At 39.1% G+C, this 19,957-nt stretch overlaps 1 protein-coding gene across 4 annotated transcripts in view; it reads right to left on the reverse strand.

Annotated features, from left to right (window-relative positions):
• The window catches only part of FSTL4 (follistatin like 4), a 462,461-nt gene that overhangs the window by 178,194 nt on the left and 264,310 nt on the right, over positions 1-19,957 (reverse strand). For all 4 annotated transcript variants that reach the window (XM_034404203.2, XM_034404188.2, XM_087883660.1 and 1 more), the window contains exons 5-6: positions 18,212-18,399; positions 10,228-10,348 (exon numbers count right to left, since the gene is read on the reverse strand). In XM_034404203.2, coding sequence (XP_034260094.2) covers positions 10,228-10,348; positions 18,212-18,399 — 309 coding nt within the window. The remainder of the gene's footprint in view (positions 1-10,227; positions 10,349-18,211; positions 18,400-19,957) is intronic.

Raw genomic sequence — 19,957 nt, forward strand, 5'->3', positions numbered from 1 at the left:
GCGCATCTCATCATGGTTTGCAACACTCCGTTCTTTCTCTCTGAGACTCCATTTTGAAAGGGAGAGAAAGGTGAAGAGGTGTAATGCGCTATGCCCTGCTCCCTCAGCCACCTTGTGAATTCTTTGGCCATGAATTCTGACCCCCTATCAGTCATTATCTGCCTTATTTTCATGTTATGTTGCATATCTACTCTTCTGTGGAATTCCTTAAACCTCTGGAACACTTCGTTTTTGTGTCTGAGGGAGTAGACATACCCGTATCTGGTGTAGTCATCTACAATCGTGAGGAAGAATCGCTTCCTATGTCCTACAGAGGGTTTCATTGGCCCTACCAAGTCCATATGCACCAATTGGAAGGGGTATTCCGTGGTTCGTTTGGACCCCCTGGGGATGGCCTTAACCTTGATCTTGGAACGCTTACAAACTGAACACTCTAAGTAGTTTTCGCAGTTCTTTACTTTGAGACCTTCGGTACATTCCGTCATTTTCTTTACAATGGGGAAGCTTATGTGTCCCAGTCTCCTGTGTAGGAGGTGGGCGCAGTTATCATGTAATGGTTTGCCGATGGATACAGACTTGTTTGTCTTCTCATGGCTACACCCTGCCTCCTGCTGCACCCCCTCTGTTTCTGGATACTTATCTACCTCGTGGTTTGTGCTGGCATCAATGCCTTCTTCCTCCCTTGCGTTGGGTGTGAAGTAGGGAAGCCCCTCGTGTATGGTTACCTTTCCTATCTCTTTCCCTTGTTTGATCAAGTGTGCCTTTCCATCTTTAAATTTTATTTCTATATTTGTGTCTCGTGTCAGCTTTGTGATGGCTAGCACGTTGTGGGGGATTTCTGGTACGTACAGTACTCCTTTTAGGTCCCCTACCTGTGTGATGTGTACGTTTCCCTTTCCCACTACTTTGACCTTGCTTTGGTTTGCTACCTTTACTTCTGAGTCTATTTCTGTGAGTGAATCTAGCAGCTCTGGGTTACAAGTAGTGTGACTTGTGGCCCCTGAATCCAGGAGCCATGTGTTTCTCTCTGCCTTATGTTTGTCATTTGGGTCATCGTGCCTGATCCCATACATGGAGCCAGAGTTACTGTCCCTGGAGTGGTCTCTGCGCTCATGGTGTTTCCTGGGGTTGGGTGACCACCCTCGCCCTCTTTCCTTTGGGTGCCTGCGTTCGGGTGACCTTCCCCCTCTACTGTCGTGCTGTCCCCTATCCCTATGGTTCCTGGGGCAATCCTTCTTTAAGTGGTTCCTTGATCCACAAGAATAACATTCTGAAGTATCCCTGGCCCTATCCTGGAAATCCACCCTTTTTGTGGGTCTAGGGTCCCCTTTGGCTAGGTGGCGTTCCCTCCTCAGAGTGTCCTCTGCAACGAGCTGACTGATCAGTGCGCTTAGTGTGAGGTATTGCAAGTTGAGGCTATTTAGTTGGGTCATGAAGATGTCCCAGCTGCTATCAAGAGAGTTTATGATTATGCTTATCATGCTCTCTTCAGTGATGATTTCCCCCCTCTGCATGAGTTCTGCCCTTGCAGCATTCATCTTTAAGATGTGCTCACTCATGGGGACCCCTGCCTTATGCTTGGTGGAGTGGAACTCCCTAGATAGTCTAGTGGTGGTGGCTCTGCTTTGACTATAAAACAGGTTACATAGTTTTTGCATAATATCATAAACAGTTAGATTGTCCTCAATAGATGGATACATAGCAGATGGAATGGAGGTTAACATGATACAAAATGCCCTGTGATGAATGCAGTCAATTTCCAATGACCAGGGCTTTTGGGGAGGTTTGTTAGCTAGGAACAGTGCATTCTCTCTCATGAGAGCAACCCTTAATTGTTGGCTCCATTCTATAATATTACCCCCATCTAACTGCAGTTTTGGCAAATTGGCATAATTTGCCCCAGAAATGTTAGTAAGGTTACTTACTGGGGGGAGCTGTCCATGGTCCAAGTTGTGATTAAACTCACAATAAGGCTTTGGGATGTCTGTGGCCATTCTGTACTTGCTTGGATCTATGCAATTTGCTTCTCTTATTACAGGCAGGTACTGGGCATGCGCGAAGCTCATTCCGCGCTGGAGTCCATCGGGTGAGGTTCCTGTTGCTGGAGCTCCCAGGCCTAGGCCTAGGCCTGTCGGTGGGAGGCTGGACCCGCCCCCGGTGGGTCCGAAGATCCCCCCTGAGGCTGGACACCACTGCTGGACGGCCGGATCCCCGGCGAAGAAGGGGAGAAGGTGAGGGGGCGACGCGGTCGTAAGTCGAGGACTTTCGCGGGTCGGCGGCGCGGCAGCAGCGGAGGTCGTAGGTCGAGGATTCCCTGCACCCAGCGGCTCGGCGGCGATGGCGGCGACGGCGGCTGATCCTCCCTCGTGGTCGCTGGTCCCTGGTCGTGTGGACTGGCCTGATGGGTGTCGTGGCGTTGGTGAGTAGCCGGTTCTTCTTCTCTGCCTCGGGCCTCGCGTTGCCGGTGTAGCGGGTGGTGAGTTCGAATTCTGCGGTTGATTTTTCCTGCAGGTGGGCGGTCTTTTGTGCCGGTTGTTGGTGTGCGCGGTGTTTTTAGTTGGCTGTGACTCGGTTGCCCGGTCTTTGTTGGTTGTCCTGGCCTTCTTGTGCCCTCCAGGATTTCTCTTTGATTTTTTGAGTGCCGCAGGGGGCTCGAAAGCGGAGCCTAGGGCAGCGGTGATGGTCTCGATTGCCTTTTGCAATTCGAGATCGGTAGGCGTTTTTCTTTTTGTTATTGCGATCTCTTCGTGGTCGCTCTCAGAACTGGGTTCTTCGTAGTCGCTTTCTGAGCTCCCCTCGTCTGTTTCGGGGTTCGGGCATTTTCGCGCCAAGGGATTCAAATCCTGGCTTCCCATTGGCTGGTGCTCGTCCCAAGATGGCCGCCGGGAAGTGGGCACGGAAATGGGTTCTGCCGGCTCAGGATCATCAGGTTGGGGTGGCTTACCCTTTTTTGCTGGCTTTTCTTTCTCGGTTGTTTTTGGGGTCTCGATCGCTGCTTCTTGTTGTTCGAAGAGGCTTTGAAGGTCCGCGATGAGGTTTTCTTTGTCGCTGTTTCCCTCCATCAGTTTCAGGATGGAGAGTTTGAATTTTTTCATTTTTTGTGCTGTTTCTTCTTCCGGGGCGGTGATCTCCTTGGATGGCCCCTCTTCATCTGATTGTGAGTCCAGGCTGGAGTCCTGCTCGCTTCCAGCTTCTGTCTCCTCCATGGCTGTGGCTTTGGTGGGAAGCTTCTCAGCCATCTTCTTGGTAAGAGCTCTGGTCTGTGCTCTGTTTGCTTCTTCTGGGTAGGTGTTGGGTTCAGTCATTGTCTGGAGTTATGGGCAACCGACCTCTGCTACCAGTTTGTTAGAAACTGGATCTAGCCCAATAACTCAAAGACATAGCCCAATTCTTTTCAGTAGTTTTATTGTTGATCAGTTGGTACTGGAGGTCACTGACCTTGTACCTTTCTCTTTCAGGTATACATCTGGAATGAGCTGTGGACCATGCGGTTGGACCTTTTGTACCCAGGAGGAGGGGTTAAGAGGTAAGGAGTGGTTATAAGGATTATGGGATATGTGGTTAGTTAACCCTTGAGGGTCCGGGGGATCAGGGGGACATGGCAGTTAGGCATTTTATCATGACACTTATTGCCCCCACAAACTGGGTCCTCATTTAACCTACCTTAGAAAGGATGGAAGGCTGAGTCAACCTTGAGCCTTGGAGAGATTCGAACCAGCAGTAAATTGCAGGCAGCTGTGTTAATAACAGGGTGCTTTAAACCACTGTAGTACCAAGACTCTTAAGTTACATAGTGTAACATGTGGAATGAAATATAGAGCATAGTTCAACATCTGAATTTTTTAAACTGTCAAAAATGTAACAAAGGTTATGAGAGGCAACTGGACTTTCTTGTTTTCCTTTCTTGAAAATGTTTAGATGCTCATCGAAGAAGCTTCTTCAGTTCTCACTGAATGATGGGGAAAGATTGAGAATCTCCTTAGACAAAGGTGATGAGAATTTTAAAAAATAGGTTTGGTAGATGCCAGATGGAGTGACCCATCTACCCTGAAGATAGATGATGGAAATAAAAAATATCTAGTTTATATCTTGTTCTGACCTAGGCTACCTTAAAAAGCATGAAGCAGAGTCCTGGTCCCAGCAAAACCCCTTTTATTTACACGACTGTGAATTCCTTTCATTCACAGTCAGCAAGGCTTGGCAAACAGTCTTTCAGAGGAATATTTAGCAACATGAACCTTATTTTGCTTGGAAAGCTGCCAGATAACTAATTAGTTTGTGATTTCTTAACTTTCGGGCCAAATTTACATATATTTTTAACTGTTTTAATATTTGTATTCTATGTTCTTATCTTGGCTGTACACCGCCCTGAGTCCTCAGGGAGAAGGGCGGTATATAAATTGGAAATTAAATTAAATTAAATTAAATTAAATTAAATTAAATTAAATTAAATTAAATAATTAAATTAAATTAAATTAAATTAAATTAAATTAAATTAAATTATTAAATTAAATTAAATTAAATTAAATTAAATTAAATTAAATTAAATTAAATTAAATTTGCAAACACAGTGTAAGGCAAAACTTGGCACAGAGTTTCTTAGAGTCATGAGCAGAATTTTCCACTCTTGAACCAATCGACCAACAGAATTGTTTCTTGCAAAAGCCCCCTCCCCGTTCGCTCCTCTTTTGTTTCCTATGGGAGGGGCCAATCACCTCCAAGGTGTGGCTTTACTCCCAAGTCAACCCTGCTTTCTTAGTTGTTCTTGTCTTCTGGCAGCTTTGCACATGCGCACACTGGGAACAGGCTCCAGCTGTTCCTCTGCATCACTGCTATCTAGCTCCCTCTCTGCCTTTAATGCAGAGCCTTTGTCCAAGCTCTCCCCAGCCCCCAGGACTGGTCCATGTTCCTCCCCAACCTCCTCACTGTCCAACTCTGCTGCCAGCTCTGCTGGCTGCTGGCGGGCCACAACATATCTCAAGGGTGGAGTCAGATTATAAAGAAACAGAGAGATTTGGGAAATAAAGATTTGACAATCCTTCTGTCTTATGAGCTTCTACCTGGCGATATAAATTCATTCTTCACATATACTTTAGGCATTTCATTAACTATTAAACCTATGCCTTTGCTTTGTTCCATGTATTCACCAACTGCTAGAGTTCAGGGCAGAAGTAGTCAGCTTTAACATATTTTGGCTAGTATGCCATACAAACAACCAAAGTTAATTATGTCCCCATAATTAATCAAATTTAATTATGCTTCCTGTAATAATTATCACACAAGTGTAAGCAAGTGAAGACTCTAACCTAGAGACTTGTTTTGCAAATCAGTACACTGTGAACATCCGTAATCCCGTCAGCTCAGAAGTACACATAGTAGTATAGAGCCACAGCCTTTATGTGGAAAGACTGCACTGAAAACTAACATAGGACTATAGCAATAGTACTTAGACTTATATACTGCTTCATAGTGCTTTACAGGCCTCTCTAAGCAGTTTACAGAGTCAGCAAATTGCCCCCAACAGTCTGGGTCCTCATTTTACTGACCTTGGAAGGATGGAAGGCTGAGTCAACCTTGAGCCAGGGAGACTCGAACTACCAAATTTCAGTCAGCCAGCAGTCAGCAGAAGTAGCCTGCAGTACTGCACTCTAACCACTGCGCCACCGTGGTTCACGATAGGGTACTGCAGTTTATTTTATGTTTAACTTATAATGTTAAGACTTCAACTCTATATTACGGTACTTCTTGAACTTTTTCTCAGGTATCATTTGCCTATTTCTAGGTAAGCTGAAAATGTTGCAATTTAACTCATTCTACATTTAAGAACTAGTGATATAAATATACTCTTATTAAGTATCTCTCAGGTGAGCTTAATTCAATTTATGGGAGAGGATTGAGTGCAACATAATGTTTTATTTCAAGTTTAGAATGAACTAGGGCCATTTTAACTTTTCACTGACTTTTTTCTCTTGTCATAACAAAAAAAAATATGCTTCATTATTCTGGGTCCATCTAAACAAATCTCAACATGTTTTGAGTTTCTAGACCTAGGAAACAGAATTTCAAAGCAGCTGTTATCCTTTGGTTTTTTTTCGAACCAATACCACAAGCATAGATAGTATAGCTATCTAACATCAAAATTGCATAAAACTGGCTGAGGGCATGAATTTTAAAATATTTTTGAAAACAAAAAATAAATCCCTATAGAAAACAATGGCAAGACAATTATCTCATATCTACCTGAAAAATGTGTTTGGTTTAGAATTTGATATTAGAAAAGCTCCACTGCCAAACAGAAGGAACAGAGAAAAATAATTTCAATTTCTTTAAATAAATTTCTTTAAATAAATCCTCTTAATCATTAATTCAACAGATTACAGGACAAGGACAGTGTCCTATGCAAAGCTTTGCCTAAAAGCAGGTAAAGAGAAAGGTGCTTTACAATTCTGTCAGCTTTAATTGGGTTATCATAAATTACCCAGAGTAGCTGAGAGAAGACATAATCTATTTCAAAGAATCATAATTGAGGCAGAGATCTGTTCAGAGCACAACAAAATCCTTACTGCGATAACAATGAATATGGACTGGAAACAGTTTGGGGGCAGTGAAAAGGGAACTGAGAAGCAAGCTTTGTCTCTAATGCTAGAGAAAGCCACAGAAGCCACGTCAATATTAAACCACAGGTCCATTCACAGGACAAAGAACCGGACCAACTTGGAAAGTGAGAACACTGGAACACAAATGAGGAAGTAAAAGAGACATTTCCAACAATGGGAGAGTATCTGGAGGATGTTTTTATATAGTCAATGCTTAGTTAGGAAATTTGATGCCATCTTCTCTACAGAAGTTGTTCGGAACTCCATTGTCATTTTCCCAAGACCAAAATTTAACTCTTCCCTGTCAGAATCAGCAGTCATTTGTTCTGGGTTTGATTTAACTCCCAGCAGACTAACAACTGTTCATTCCCATCCTAATGCTGCGAATCCACTAGTTTTCCCCTTGAAGATAGAATGAGAGGAATCCATAACAGGGAGCAGATAATTTTTTTTTTATAACATTCCTTTTTAATGGACAAATCTTTTATATATGCTTTTTATGTCTTACTTTTTAAAAAATCCAAGTCTGGCCAATTTTCTGTAGGTGCGGATTGTTTTGCTTTGCTGCTTGCCTGCCATGTACAAGCCCAGAAAAAACAGTTGTGTTGTTTTTCCTGATTGTTTTTTTTTTTAACATGGGGGTGACTGCTGGCTGTAAACAAAATAATAATAAAAAAGTGACGGTGGGAGACACTGCTGGTGCTTCCTAAGTGCACACATATTGCAAGAATATGGAAAAGGGTACATAAACCAACCAAACCAAAATACATCATCTTTACAAAACCACTGCAGTTATTAGCAAGCCTTCTATGTGAAATAAAGTAGAATGTAGGGAGATATTTGCATTATCTGCAAAATAAAACACAACACAGCACAATAGTCATATAAGCAACAAGACAGCCAGTTTGGTGTAGCCTGGTTAAAGCACAAAGCTAGTTTTACATGAGTTTTATTCCTGCCTGAGGCACAAAGCTAGCTGGGTGACCTTGGGCCAGTCAATCCCTCTCAGCCCTAGGAAGAAAAAGCCTGTATGAAATTTTGCCAAGAAAACTGCCTGACATACATTCAGGCAGTTGCCAGGAGTCAAGACTAACCTAAGGCACACACACACACACACACACGCATACATACATATATACTCATATGAATTTTAACTTTCCTGCAGCATTAAAAAGAAATCCAACAACTTGCAAGAAAAGCTGGCAATCGTGCAGCTACAAGCAGCTTTCTTTGGTCTGGTTGTATTTTTTGCTCCAAGTGGCCCACCAACCCATCATCCTATCCAGTCTAGACCAATAGCAGCAGGGATGTGACAAGTGCTGTCGTAGTAAGACCTAGGTTAGTTTGGGATGGAAAAAGAGCTGCCCTCTTGCAAGCCATAAAACTACACCCCAACTACAGTCTTCAGAGTAGCCAGAAGATTGAAAACAGACAATTATTTTACTCACCCTGTGGGTTTTTTCTTGCACCCTGAAATGAAACTTTCAATGGATGTGTTTTGATTCATACTTAGAGCACTTTAAAAATGTTTCCAATTCAAAATGTTTTCTTATATCACCTTATCACAAAACCTTCTTTTTTTGTGTCATAGTTTTTATTCTAGAAACTTGGCAGTGTATACGTCCATTAATAAAAACATGTAAAAACATGAAACAAATCCAGTATGATAATGAAACATGACAGTTTTCCAGATCCTTAAACAATTCCTCTAAATGGCTTTATAAAAACAAGAGACTTCTCTTCTCTTTTTGTCTGAGAATAATTTTGAACAAAACACAAAGCATTGGAAAAAAGATTAAAATCTGCTTCACAATGTCTTTTCCATGTTCATGTGGTAAATCTGGAACAGCAAGGTATTCATGATATAAAATACCACTAGCTACATAACTCCCAGGGTAAAAATAGAACTTTCATTTTCAAATTCCAAACATCAAAGGGAGACTAAATCAATGTATGTCTTTGTAACTCCTAAAAGCAGAAACATCTCAAACAAATTAATATTGTCTTCCTGAGATATTCATTCTTAACATCAGAATTCTACAGAAAATACTTCTGGGTACAGTTGACTATGTCCTCTAGGGACCTAACTTCTACAAAGCAATATCTGAACTAGTGATAAATAACTGTGCCTGACTGAACTCATCTTGTTTTGTTTCTCTGCTTCCTTAAAGAACTATCAGAAATGTGATATTTCTGGGACTTTGCCAAGAAGAGTCAAAGGGAGGAAGTTCCTCTAAATCTTCCATGCTACATTCTACTTCTAAAACAAACTTACACAATAATGCCAAGGATCCAGAATAGAGGAAGGGTGACAACAATAGACTGTTGCTAGATGTTATCTGTGAGGTCTAAATGCACTTTCCAGTGTAATTATGAGATCTAGATTAAGTGAACCAGGAGGCCATAGAAGCTATAATTCAAAAATATCAGAGTTCAAGAGTGAAATTAATTGAGTGCAGATCACAGTAGCTAGGAAAGGGACAAGTCTATTATGAAATACACTTGGATTTTATGAGAGTTGAAACTGACGGGAACCCTGGAGAGTGATTCAATCATCATCATTGTAGCATTAAATATCACATTAAAATGATCTTTTGACATAAAAATAATATGGCTTTTTTATTGGATAAAAAATTGTTAAAGAGTCATGTTTAGAAGCTCTTGAAATACTGTTACCTATTCACAATATAGACGTGTAAAGAATTATATTGGCACAATTCTCTGATAGATATTAAAAGAAAACCCATAAACCTCCCTGACAAACTCTCATATTTCTCAGTGCTAAAACAAATCAAGTGTCACAAAGATTCTTTATATTAGTAGACAAAGAGGAATTGAACATTAACATCAGCAAACTGTTCCTTCCATGTCTATAACAAGAAATAACTTCCTACATAATATTGCCAACATAGCAAATAACAGTAAACAACAACAATCAAAGCTATTCCTAAAGCAATTTTCCATGGGCATCTGTTTCCATAAACTATTATTAACAATAGATCTGCTGACAAAAAAGAGCCCTATATTTTCTTTACTGCTTACATTGAAATCATTCCTATATCTCTAAGTTTAAATAGCTATCTATTCATAAAGAAGCCAAATTGTATTTCCAATGGAAATATGACACCATAATTCTTTAAGAAGAATGTATACCTCACCAAATATGTTACTAAAAACAAATAAATAGGTTTAGAACAAGAATATGAACTAAGTAAAATTATAGAAGAAATTATGAACCACAGTGAACACTTGGTTTGCCTTCACCGATTAATAAAAAGTGATGCTCAGATTTCCTTTCTTCTGCATGATCTCTTAACATCCCTTTGCCCCTAAAGCAAAGGCAGGAAGTGAGCATACAGCTCCTTGAACTGATTGTATTAATCTCCCACCACTAATCAAATATCCCCCCCCCCACTCTCTCAGATCTTCACTGCTGGGAGTCATTTGTTACTGAAAATGATGGCACATAAAACATGCAATAACCTAGGTGCAATTGCCTAGGAAGTCTGGGAAAGTTCAAGGAAGACAAATATTACTGGCTCCCTGTGAGAAAAGAAGACCATTTTCCATCCTCCCTTCATCCTGCAACAGCGAAAGAGAAAGATACACACAGAGATAAGTTATTACTTACGGAATGCAGTATAAAGTTCCTGCAGAGTTAGGTAACCATCATGGTTGTAATCATCAAAACGAAGAAGATCTTCTGGAGTACAATTCAAGAAATCATCTTCCAGATCTTCCTTTTTTTTCAACTATCAATAAAAAAACATAGCAATAGAATTATTGCAGGGGTCATGTTCCTTAAAATTATTTAAATATTTATTTATTGTTATTTTAAGTATTTTAATCCTTGCAGAACTTTTCTGGAATCAGGAAGAAAAGAAAGGAAAGAAAGAAGGAAGGAAGGAAGGAAGGAAGGAAGGAAGGAAGGAAGGAAGGAAGGAAGGAAAGAAGGAAAACTCTGAATGGAAAATGCATGAAAAATTAAACATTGGAATTCAAAATAGGCCACTGAAAGATGAGTCAAGAAGTTATATAAGCTTGTTGGTCATGTGATTCTTTAGTATGTCATGATTTACTGAGCAGAAGAGAAAGATGGAAAATAGAGGGATAGTTACTTTGGGTCCTTTCTTTGTTTTTTTCCTGCTTATCTGCTGATCTTAGGTCACTTCCTTATGTCTTTTTTACCAGCTGCAAACATTCAGTCCAGACATTCTGGAACACTTTCCCCGGTAATATGTAGTTAGCTAAGTGTAGATAGTTTTCCCTATCCCCTATAATGTATTTTTGCAATTGATGGCAAATAATCAAGTTTGGCAACTGAGGCCCAGAATCAGAATTTATGTAGAGCTACACAATTAATACAGCAAAGTCTGATTGCACAGTTGATGACCATGCCCTTTTGTACATGTGGCATAATATCACATGCATGTATGAAAGGGGCAGCCTTCGTGATCATGTGATTTTGCCGATATCATTTTGATGAAAGATTTGTATCTTGTGGATTCCTTTGTAACAGCCTGGCAACTTTACAGAGAAGAGTCCATAGCAGACTTTTTGAAGGCTCAATTATCAGAGTGGACTTTCTTTATACTACACACGGTCAATGTACCTGATATTGTTGCCTTAATGATATCTGCAAACATCCCCTACCATTAGTTTTAGATCTATACGGTCATAGAATATTCACCCATGTTCATACTTTGCCCTCTTCTCACAGCTATGAGTCCATTTCCCTCCTTCCCTCCCCCCTCTCTCTCCTCATCTCTCATCAATAATTTGTGATTCAAATTAGATTGTCTGATATTCATTAGCCTGGTGATCCTAGATAATTTGGAACAAGAAACCATGAATCCCTAGGGCACAAATCTGAAGAACAGCAAGTTGGAGAAGACTAGTCTAGAATGATGAGAAAGAAAAGACCTGGAGTTAAAGACCTCAAAATATAAGGAGGTTGAATTCTCAAAAGCAGAAATCAGAAGCTCCAGGGGACTATATCTAGCTCATATTTCACTAGTGTCACTTTACTTTCCTCAGTTCCAATTAATGGCTCATATGGGGGGCGGGGAGTAAAATTTTGTAGCTTAGTAGTTAAGACACTGATTGTCTCACTCTCCAGCACAAGAGAATCTGAATGAAAGAACAGCCTAGCAATATATAAACATTTCTCCAAATGCACCCACTAACACACACTAACTATAATGATGAGCATTTTGCCAATAAAATAATGAAGATCAATTCTTCTATTAGTATAGTTATGACATATAGAAGTTGGTCATAATGTAAGAATACATTTACACTTTGCTTTATAATTCAACCACATGGTACAAGGTCATTTTATGGTATTCTAAGCCAGACAAATATTATCACATATATGTTCAACCAATTAGTGTTCAGTCAAGAGTTAAAGGCATATTGGCTGTTAGTTTGCCCTGCTTTGATCTATCACAGCGATTCAGCCAAGGAGCTGATTTTGCTAAACAACCCATTAAAAACATCTCAATATATGCCATGCTACTATAATAATTAAGATGGGCAGCTTGTCTTTCCAAGGCTAGTTAGATAGCATTGAAACCAGTGCTTTCAGACCATAAAGCAGCTGATATCCAGCTATTTATCTATCTATTAGAGCCAATTATCATTTTACATATGGCTTATGGAGTATCCATATTCTTTATTCTCTGAGCTGCTGTTTTATTATGATATTTGCAGTCCTCATTGTGACCAATAACATTCATTGTGATCATAGGATGCAGGATTAACTTTGATGAGAATATTTTCATGAGATAGTCTGTCAGTGTTGACTTACAGATTTAAAATGTTTATACGACTTCTAAGCGGTCACAACAGCAGCCTGAAAGCCCAAGAAAATTCCTTGTTTTCAAAGATCTCAGCATTATTGTAAATATGCTGGCCTTTTTAACTTCTAAAAATAAACTAAGACTCTTATCCTCTTCTCAAAGTTTGTAACAATAATGTTCATGGCTCAGTCTGACAAATCATGCTCTGGATGTATGATTAAATTTGGAAGTATATTCACTTGGATTGAGAAATTAAATAGGAAACTTAAACAGAACAGACCTAATCAGAGTTTAATTCCTAATGATTACATTCCATCCATTCCAAAGATAGCAGACAGAAATATACTGCTTCCGAGAGGCATCATAATAGTCGGCTGCTATTTCTTGCAAAAATATAATGGCAATCATGAAAGCTCATTTTTACTGTTTTCCAGCACAGTTTTCTTTTGATCTTCCAATATTGATGCTAGAAATACACAGAATTATCTGGTGTCCGTCATTCTCAGCTCAAAGATTTAACATAAAGCTGCAAACACTTGCGTACAAGTTGCAAAGCCAAAATGCCAAATCCAGTCTAATTATCTGGCTGACTGTGTGATGAGTCATAATAATAAAGCTCTCTATGGTCATTTTATAATAAAACTGATTCTCAGTCTTAGATTTCTGACTTTAGCATGGTAGTTTTGTATGCAAGTATGATAAATTGTTTAAATAGAAGTGAAATCAACATACAAAATAAATAACACATACCCAGAACCACAAAACAATCTAGAACTATTATAGATAATATTAGTAATATACTTTTAATATACCATCAAACAACATCTGCCTATCCCAGCTTCTTGGGAAGGATTCGATAGGTGGATAAAATGCCAAATCCAGTCTAATAATCTGGCTGACTGTGTGATGAGCCATAATAATAAATCCAGGTAGGACATCCTGCATAGCATAACATGCAATTTTTCCCCCAAGCCTTCAATAGTAACTTTGTTCTGGAAGAAAATGATCAGATTGGAGGAAGAAGCAGGACTTCTGCAGCAGCTGGAAAGATTCCAACCCATTGTCCAAATACCTTCCACCAAGGGTGAATTTTGGAAAAATATTCTGAAGTTCCCCATCCCAGTTTTAATCGTTTTAAGTATAATTTTTATTAGAAACTAACACAAATAGACCAGTAAATGAAAAGAAAAATGAGAGAAATAAAGAGAAAGCAAAAAGTGCAAGAATAGAAACGGAAGCAAAAAACTGATTGCTTCTGATATTCTGTAGAGCACTTAAAAGTACTCAGTGTTGACCATTTTGAACTCTATCTTTCCATACCAAATTTGGCCCCAATCTGTTCTGTTTTCAGATACTTTTTCCTGTTGATGCACAGATGGATAGACAGACAAACCAAATCCTAATTCTCTTTACAGAGTATCTTTTCAACATTTTGTAAAGATTAAAACAATAACACAGTAGAGAAAACTAACTAAACGTAAAAGCACTAATACCACAAACCAGGGTTTAATACTGAAAGTATTACATTTTAAATGATTCTAAAATATATTAAAATGTTGCTAAAATAACACTAACTTGGTATTATGAGGGGTGATGAGCCTATTGCCTCACATGACCGGCAAAGTCATTAATGTAAATGCAAGACAATTTTTTCCAGGAGATCATTCCATAATTAGAAGGTCAGACCTGAGGAGAACTTTGTCAGAGTCAACCTCTGACTGTTAGAGAGTTTTCAGAGCTTCTGGTGATGATCTTGGGTCTCACAGAACAAAATATCAGGGCTGTTGAAAATTCTTCTGAGCCAGGGCTGGCTCAGAAGAAAGCTTTGAAGAAAGTCCAAGTCTGGCTTGCTTGTATGTATGTTTGCTTTGTGGGATTTATCCCCCACTTTGGTCCTTAATAACCATTCTAGTAACCTGACTTCCTTCAGGCTTCCACATGAACCTGAAAAAAAGATGCCATTGTTTTAAGGAAACCTGTGACTATTAAAAGTCTGTAGAGATTCTCAGTCATCCATGGTTGTCCCAAAGGTGCTTTTTCATCTTTGGGAGATGAAGGCAACTTTGGGAAAGGAGGCAACTGGACTTTCTTGTTTTTTCTTTGAAGATGTTTCACTTCTCATCCAAGAAGCTTCTTCAGATCTGACAGGATAGTGGAAGGATTTATATTCCTTGCAGACAGCTTGATATTTGCATCCTTTACAATTTGGGATGAACCCCCTTGGAATGATGTGGGAGTAGGAATGGATTTCCAGAGGAAAAAAAATGTAGACTACAGGAACCAGGAGCATTACTCAAATGACCCTGAGGACACAGATAAACCTCCAAGTACGTCAACGACCCTTTAAAAGGATGCAAATGACCAGCTGTCTGTAAAGAATATAAATCCTTCCATTCCCCCTTTATCCTGTCAGAGCCGAAGAAACTTCTTGGATCAGAAATGAAACGTCTTCAAAGAAAAAACAAGAAAGTCCAGTTGCCTCCTGAAAAAGCACCTTTGGGACTTTAACTCTTAAGGCAGTGGCATATTTTATATGGACTCATATATACAAGGCTCTTGTAATGAGTAGCTGAGAGACACAAGCAAGAGAGACTTGCTTGGGATATAAAACTCCTTTTCCAGAATTTGTATAGTCCTGGTAAATGTGCTAATACACATTAGATAACCAAGCGACATATTATCAATTAGTTATGATTACTAATTTACTGATCTCCTTTTTTAATGGTACACATTTGTTTCCAATAGATCTGCTTGAATATTTATAAACAGAACAAATATTACCATGATGCTCCTAAAACTCCCTTATTCTAATGGAAATGAACACTGTAGTGCAACTTCTAGAATTTTTACTGCTCAGAAAGAACAAATATGATCACATTTCCTCAATATGTAGATACAATCATGACTTGGCTGTGGCAGCCTGAGATTGGGATGATCTGAAAATCTTTGCTTTACTTTCCATTGTGATTGTACTCTTGGATGCCTGCCTGGGGCTTTATTCTTTTTCATACATAATAATGCTAAAAATAATACTAGTAATGAAATCTTGATATAAAATGATATACGTTGCTGCTGCTGATACTACTTCTACTACTAGTAGCAATAGCAATTAGCACTTAGACTTATATACCACTTCACAGTGATTTACAGCCTTCTCTAAGCGGTTTACAGAGTCAGCCTATTGCCCCCAACAATCTGGGTAATCATTTTACCGACCTCGGAAGGATGGAAGGATGAGTCAACCTTGAGTTTGGCGAAATTCAAACTGCCAAATTGCACTCAGTCAGCAGAAGTGGCCTGCAGTACTGTATTCTAACCAGTGCGCCACTACAGCTCATACTACTACTACCATGTTTCCCCCAAAATAAGACCCTGTCTTATATTTTTTTGAACCCTGAAATAAGTGCTTGGCCTTATTTTAGGGGACGTCTTATTATTTGGGAGCGTGTAGAGCAAGACGGGGCTCCTCTTGCCGTCGTACCTGATTTCCAGCTCTGTCTCCCTAATCCTAACCAGAGGAAATGGTGGCGACTGGCTGCGCATGCGGTTAAATATTTTTGGAGAGGGCTTATTTTCGGGGAGGGCTTATTTTGGTGTGGGGTATTTTAGCGCATGCACTCAAAAGCCCGATTAGGCTTATTATCAGGGGATGTCTTATTTTGTGGGAAACAGGATACTACTACTACTACTACACTACTACTACTACTGATACTTTTGTGACCTAGAATGAGTCGTTAATAAAAAAGTGTTGCTTTAGACACTGTAATATCCAATTCACTATTTGATAATATTCTGCTTGTCATTTTTTCTGCCAAGACTCTGCACATACATTAAGGCCTTCATTATGATAGGCCCTCCTTTCATTTCTCTTGAACTGTAGGAAACCAATTCACCTCCCCCAGCTGAGATATATATTGGTTTATTCAAATCATGAGTACATTATTTATTTCTATTGCATATGTCAACATCGTTTAAACTTGTCAGCATATTTCTGAACTGCCCATCTCCCTCAAAGAAGGATTCTGGGTGGTATACATTACAGCATCAAAATATAAAACAATACAAATTAAAATGTTAAAGGTAAAATTTTAGAATTAAAAATTTTAAAATTATAAAGAATATTTTTCAAAGAGACAAGAAAATTGGACCGCCTTTTTCTGTCAATCAGGATTGCAAAATAATTCAATCCTTCCCCCTTATGAATTTCTAATCTTTCTCGCTGTCCCCCACCTATTGTTCAACACTAAATCTACTAATTATTTTTTAAAGTTTTTCTGCTCCAGATTAGGGAGGAATGAAATGGAATGATTTTTTTCAGCACATACATATTATCTTTGGATTTGTAGCAGCAAAGTGAGAAGTTGCATGATTGAAGAGCCATAGATCACTAGAGGGAGGAGCATGGGAAGCAAGTGGGTGGATCTGACTTATGGAACAGGAAAGGACTTTATTTTGTCATTAATTATTATAATTCAACAAAGTTTGAACTTCAAATCAAGGAATGCTAAGTGAAACTTCAAATTCTGCATACATTTTGGATATACATTCTGCATACATTCTGCATATCTTTTAACAGATATGCTTCCCCATATGTTAATTAATTAAAAAAAGGAAGCAATAATTATAATAAGTAATGGCATAATTATAATAAGTAATGGCATAAGAAGGAAAATTAGGAGGAAACAGGATTATCTGCTATGTGACACACATGTACTAGTGAAAGTTTGTTTGTGATGTCATCTCATTATAGTATATTATAGTATATTCAACATGGTTGAAATAAGTGGTCCAGCCAATCATCATGCTCTTTCTGATTATAACCAGATATTGCTCAGGGTTCTAGAGGTACAGCATAATCATGATCATTATAAAAACAATATTTCTGGAAATATTGTTTTATTTTTTATAGCTAATTAATACTTTTCCAACTATAAAATGATATTGTATATATAGTGATAAATAATAGTGTTGTAAAGTTTATATATTAAATTATTTTAGAACAGGATGAAATTCTGTTCTAAAATAATTCTGACATTAGCTTATGTTCTAGTTTTAATATATTTTCATGCAAGGACACATGAACACCCACACCCACAAAGACATCTCAAGAAGAAAGCCGTGTTTGAAAAAAAAAATCCAGTACTGATCAATTGTTCCTGAAGAGGAAAAATGTCACATTCTACTTCATATTTTATAGTATACATGTGGCCCTCGAGTTATGACCATGTGTTTAATGATGGCTCAAAATTAGGTCAGTCTTGGAAAAAGTGACTTAAGACCTGTACTTTCACTTACTGTCACACACCTTCATGGTCACATAAGCACAATGGTATTTGACAACTGGCTCACATTTACAACCGGTTGCATCATCCTGCAGTCACACAATCGTTAGTTGCCACTTTTTTGCCGAGTTCTGGCAAAAAAATGGTAAATCCCACCCACCGGGGGAAGCTGGATTTGCTTGAAGACCAGGTGATTCATTTAACAACTGCAGTGATTTGCTTAATGTCACTGTAAAAATTGTCATAAAATCTGATCCGATTTGACTCATGATCACAATGACTTACATTGAAAATTCCAGTCCCAGTTATGGTTGTAAGTTGAGGACTACCTGTAACTATGAATATCAAATTAAAAACAACAACTACAAAATCAAGAAAAAGCTTTCAGCAATACTGAGAGAGTTTTATTGCTAAGTTTTGAATAGCGTTTAACAAAAGGCTACTACCTTTGTTGTGGTTGCATTCAGTTTACAGCTTGGATGGAAAAGGCAATCCACTTTCCTAATTCAGTTTTCATCAAACAGCAACTAACCTGAGCCAATTCAGAGCTGCTGAGGTGCCCATCACCATTTATATCCAAGTAATTAAACATATCTTCGACTAAGAAGCGCTTTTGGGTTCTGTCTTCTCCTGGCTGGTTTTGCTGCCTCAGGCGATGTGACTGAAGATCCAGGAGGATCCCCTTTAGTTGACTGTAGTCTGCCATTGTACAAGCATCACCTAAAAGACAAGACATCATTACCTGTCTATGTGCTTCTGTGTAACAAATTTCAAGGCTATGATCCCAAGAAATAAAAACAAGCTGATATCAGTTTTCAAGATTGTCCATTTATTTAAAGATGGATATTTTTTTATCCCCCTTCTAAACCCTTCTTCCAAAGAAGTTCATCAACATTTTGCTTTTTCTGATTATAGAACTGACTTCAGCAGGCAGATTTAAAACATAACAATCTGCTAATTGCATTACATTTGCTGTAGATATTTCTTAAAAATAAAGGCACAAGTTGCGTGACCGAAGGACAAAAACAAAATTATATGATTCAGAAACATTGTCCTTATTCCCCTCACCCCTAAATAAATTCAGTTTTAATGAACTTCTGCATTACCTTGGGACAATACAATTTTTTTCCCCCTGTATTGCAAAAAAAAAATTAGAATAGCTTTAAACTCATCTTCCTGACTTAGGTAAAAGTAGGTTCCCCTCGCACCACTTATATGCGCTAGTTGTTCCTGACTCTAGGGATGGTGTTCATCTCTGTTTCAAAGCTGAAGAGCCAGTGCTGTCCGAAGACATCTCCGTGGTCATGTGGCTGGCATGACTAAACGCCAAAGATGCACAGAATGCTGTTACCTTCCCACCAAAGGTGGTCCCTATTTTTCTACTTGCATTTTTTATGTGCTTTTGAACTGCTAGGTTGACAGAAGCTGGGACAAGTAATGGGAGCTCACCCCGTTATGTGGCACTAGGGATTTGAACCGCTGAACTGCTGACCTTTCGATCGACAAGCTCAGCATCTTAGCCACTGAGCCACTGCATCCCTGTTCTTCCTGACTTACTGAATGATTTTTTTTTTTAACAACATCACAGGGCCAGATTTAGATGAAAAGAGGCCCTAGGCTATTCCACTTATGAGGCCCTTTCACCTCCCATTTTTAAGTTTTTATGTTTGTTTATTAGTCATATGCGTAGAATTTCTCCTTATTTTCGGTTCACTGTTTTAGTGTTCACTGTTTTTAGAATAGTGTAATTTTAATTTTGCTAACAATTTGAACGTAGGCCACTCTTGATCTTGAGGCCCTAAGCTGAAGCCTAGTTAGCCTATAGGAAAATCCGGCCCTGCAACATCAGTAAAATGAGCTCTAAGTCTTCAGGTAGGAAGCAGTGATTATCAAAAATAAATACTGAGTTATCAAGTTCTATGTTCGCCTTTGAAAATGCAATTTGCATGCTGGGCTTCAGATTTCCAAATGAAAAATCCTTAATTTTCAGACATGTGCTATTATGGTAAGGTGACCAGACGTCCCGCTTTTGGCGGGACAGTCCCGCTTTTGAGCAATTTGTCCCGCGTCCCGCGGTGTTTCAAAAAAGTCCCGATTTTTCTTGAGCCCCAGCTGATGGCTAGAAGAAAAAAAAACTGTTTAAACTCTTGCCAGGGGCTTCAAAGGGCCGCCCTACAGGCAATCAGTGTAAAGAGTTTTTTTTTCCCCTAGCTAAGCTGCAGAAACGAAACCGAAACCAGGGTCTTTGGTGCAGCGTGACAAAATGAGGCAGAGAGAG

This window comes from Pantherophis guttatus, chromosome 2, assembly GCF_059756535.1.
Source record: "Pantherophis guttatus breed Tessera chromosome 2, ASM5975653v1, whole genome shotgun sequence".
NCBI classification, from domain to species: domain Eukaryota; kingdom Metazoa; phylum Chordata; class Lepidosauria; order Squamata; family Colubridae; genus Pantherophis; species Pantherophis guttatus.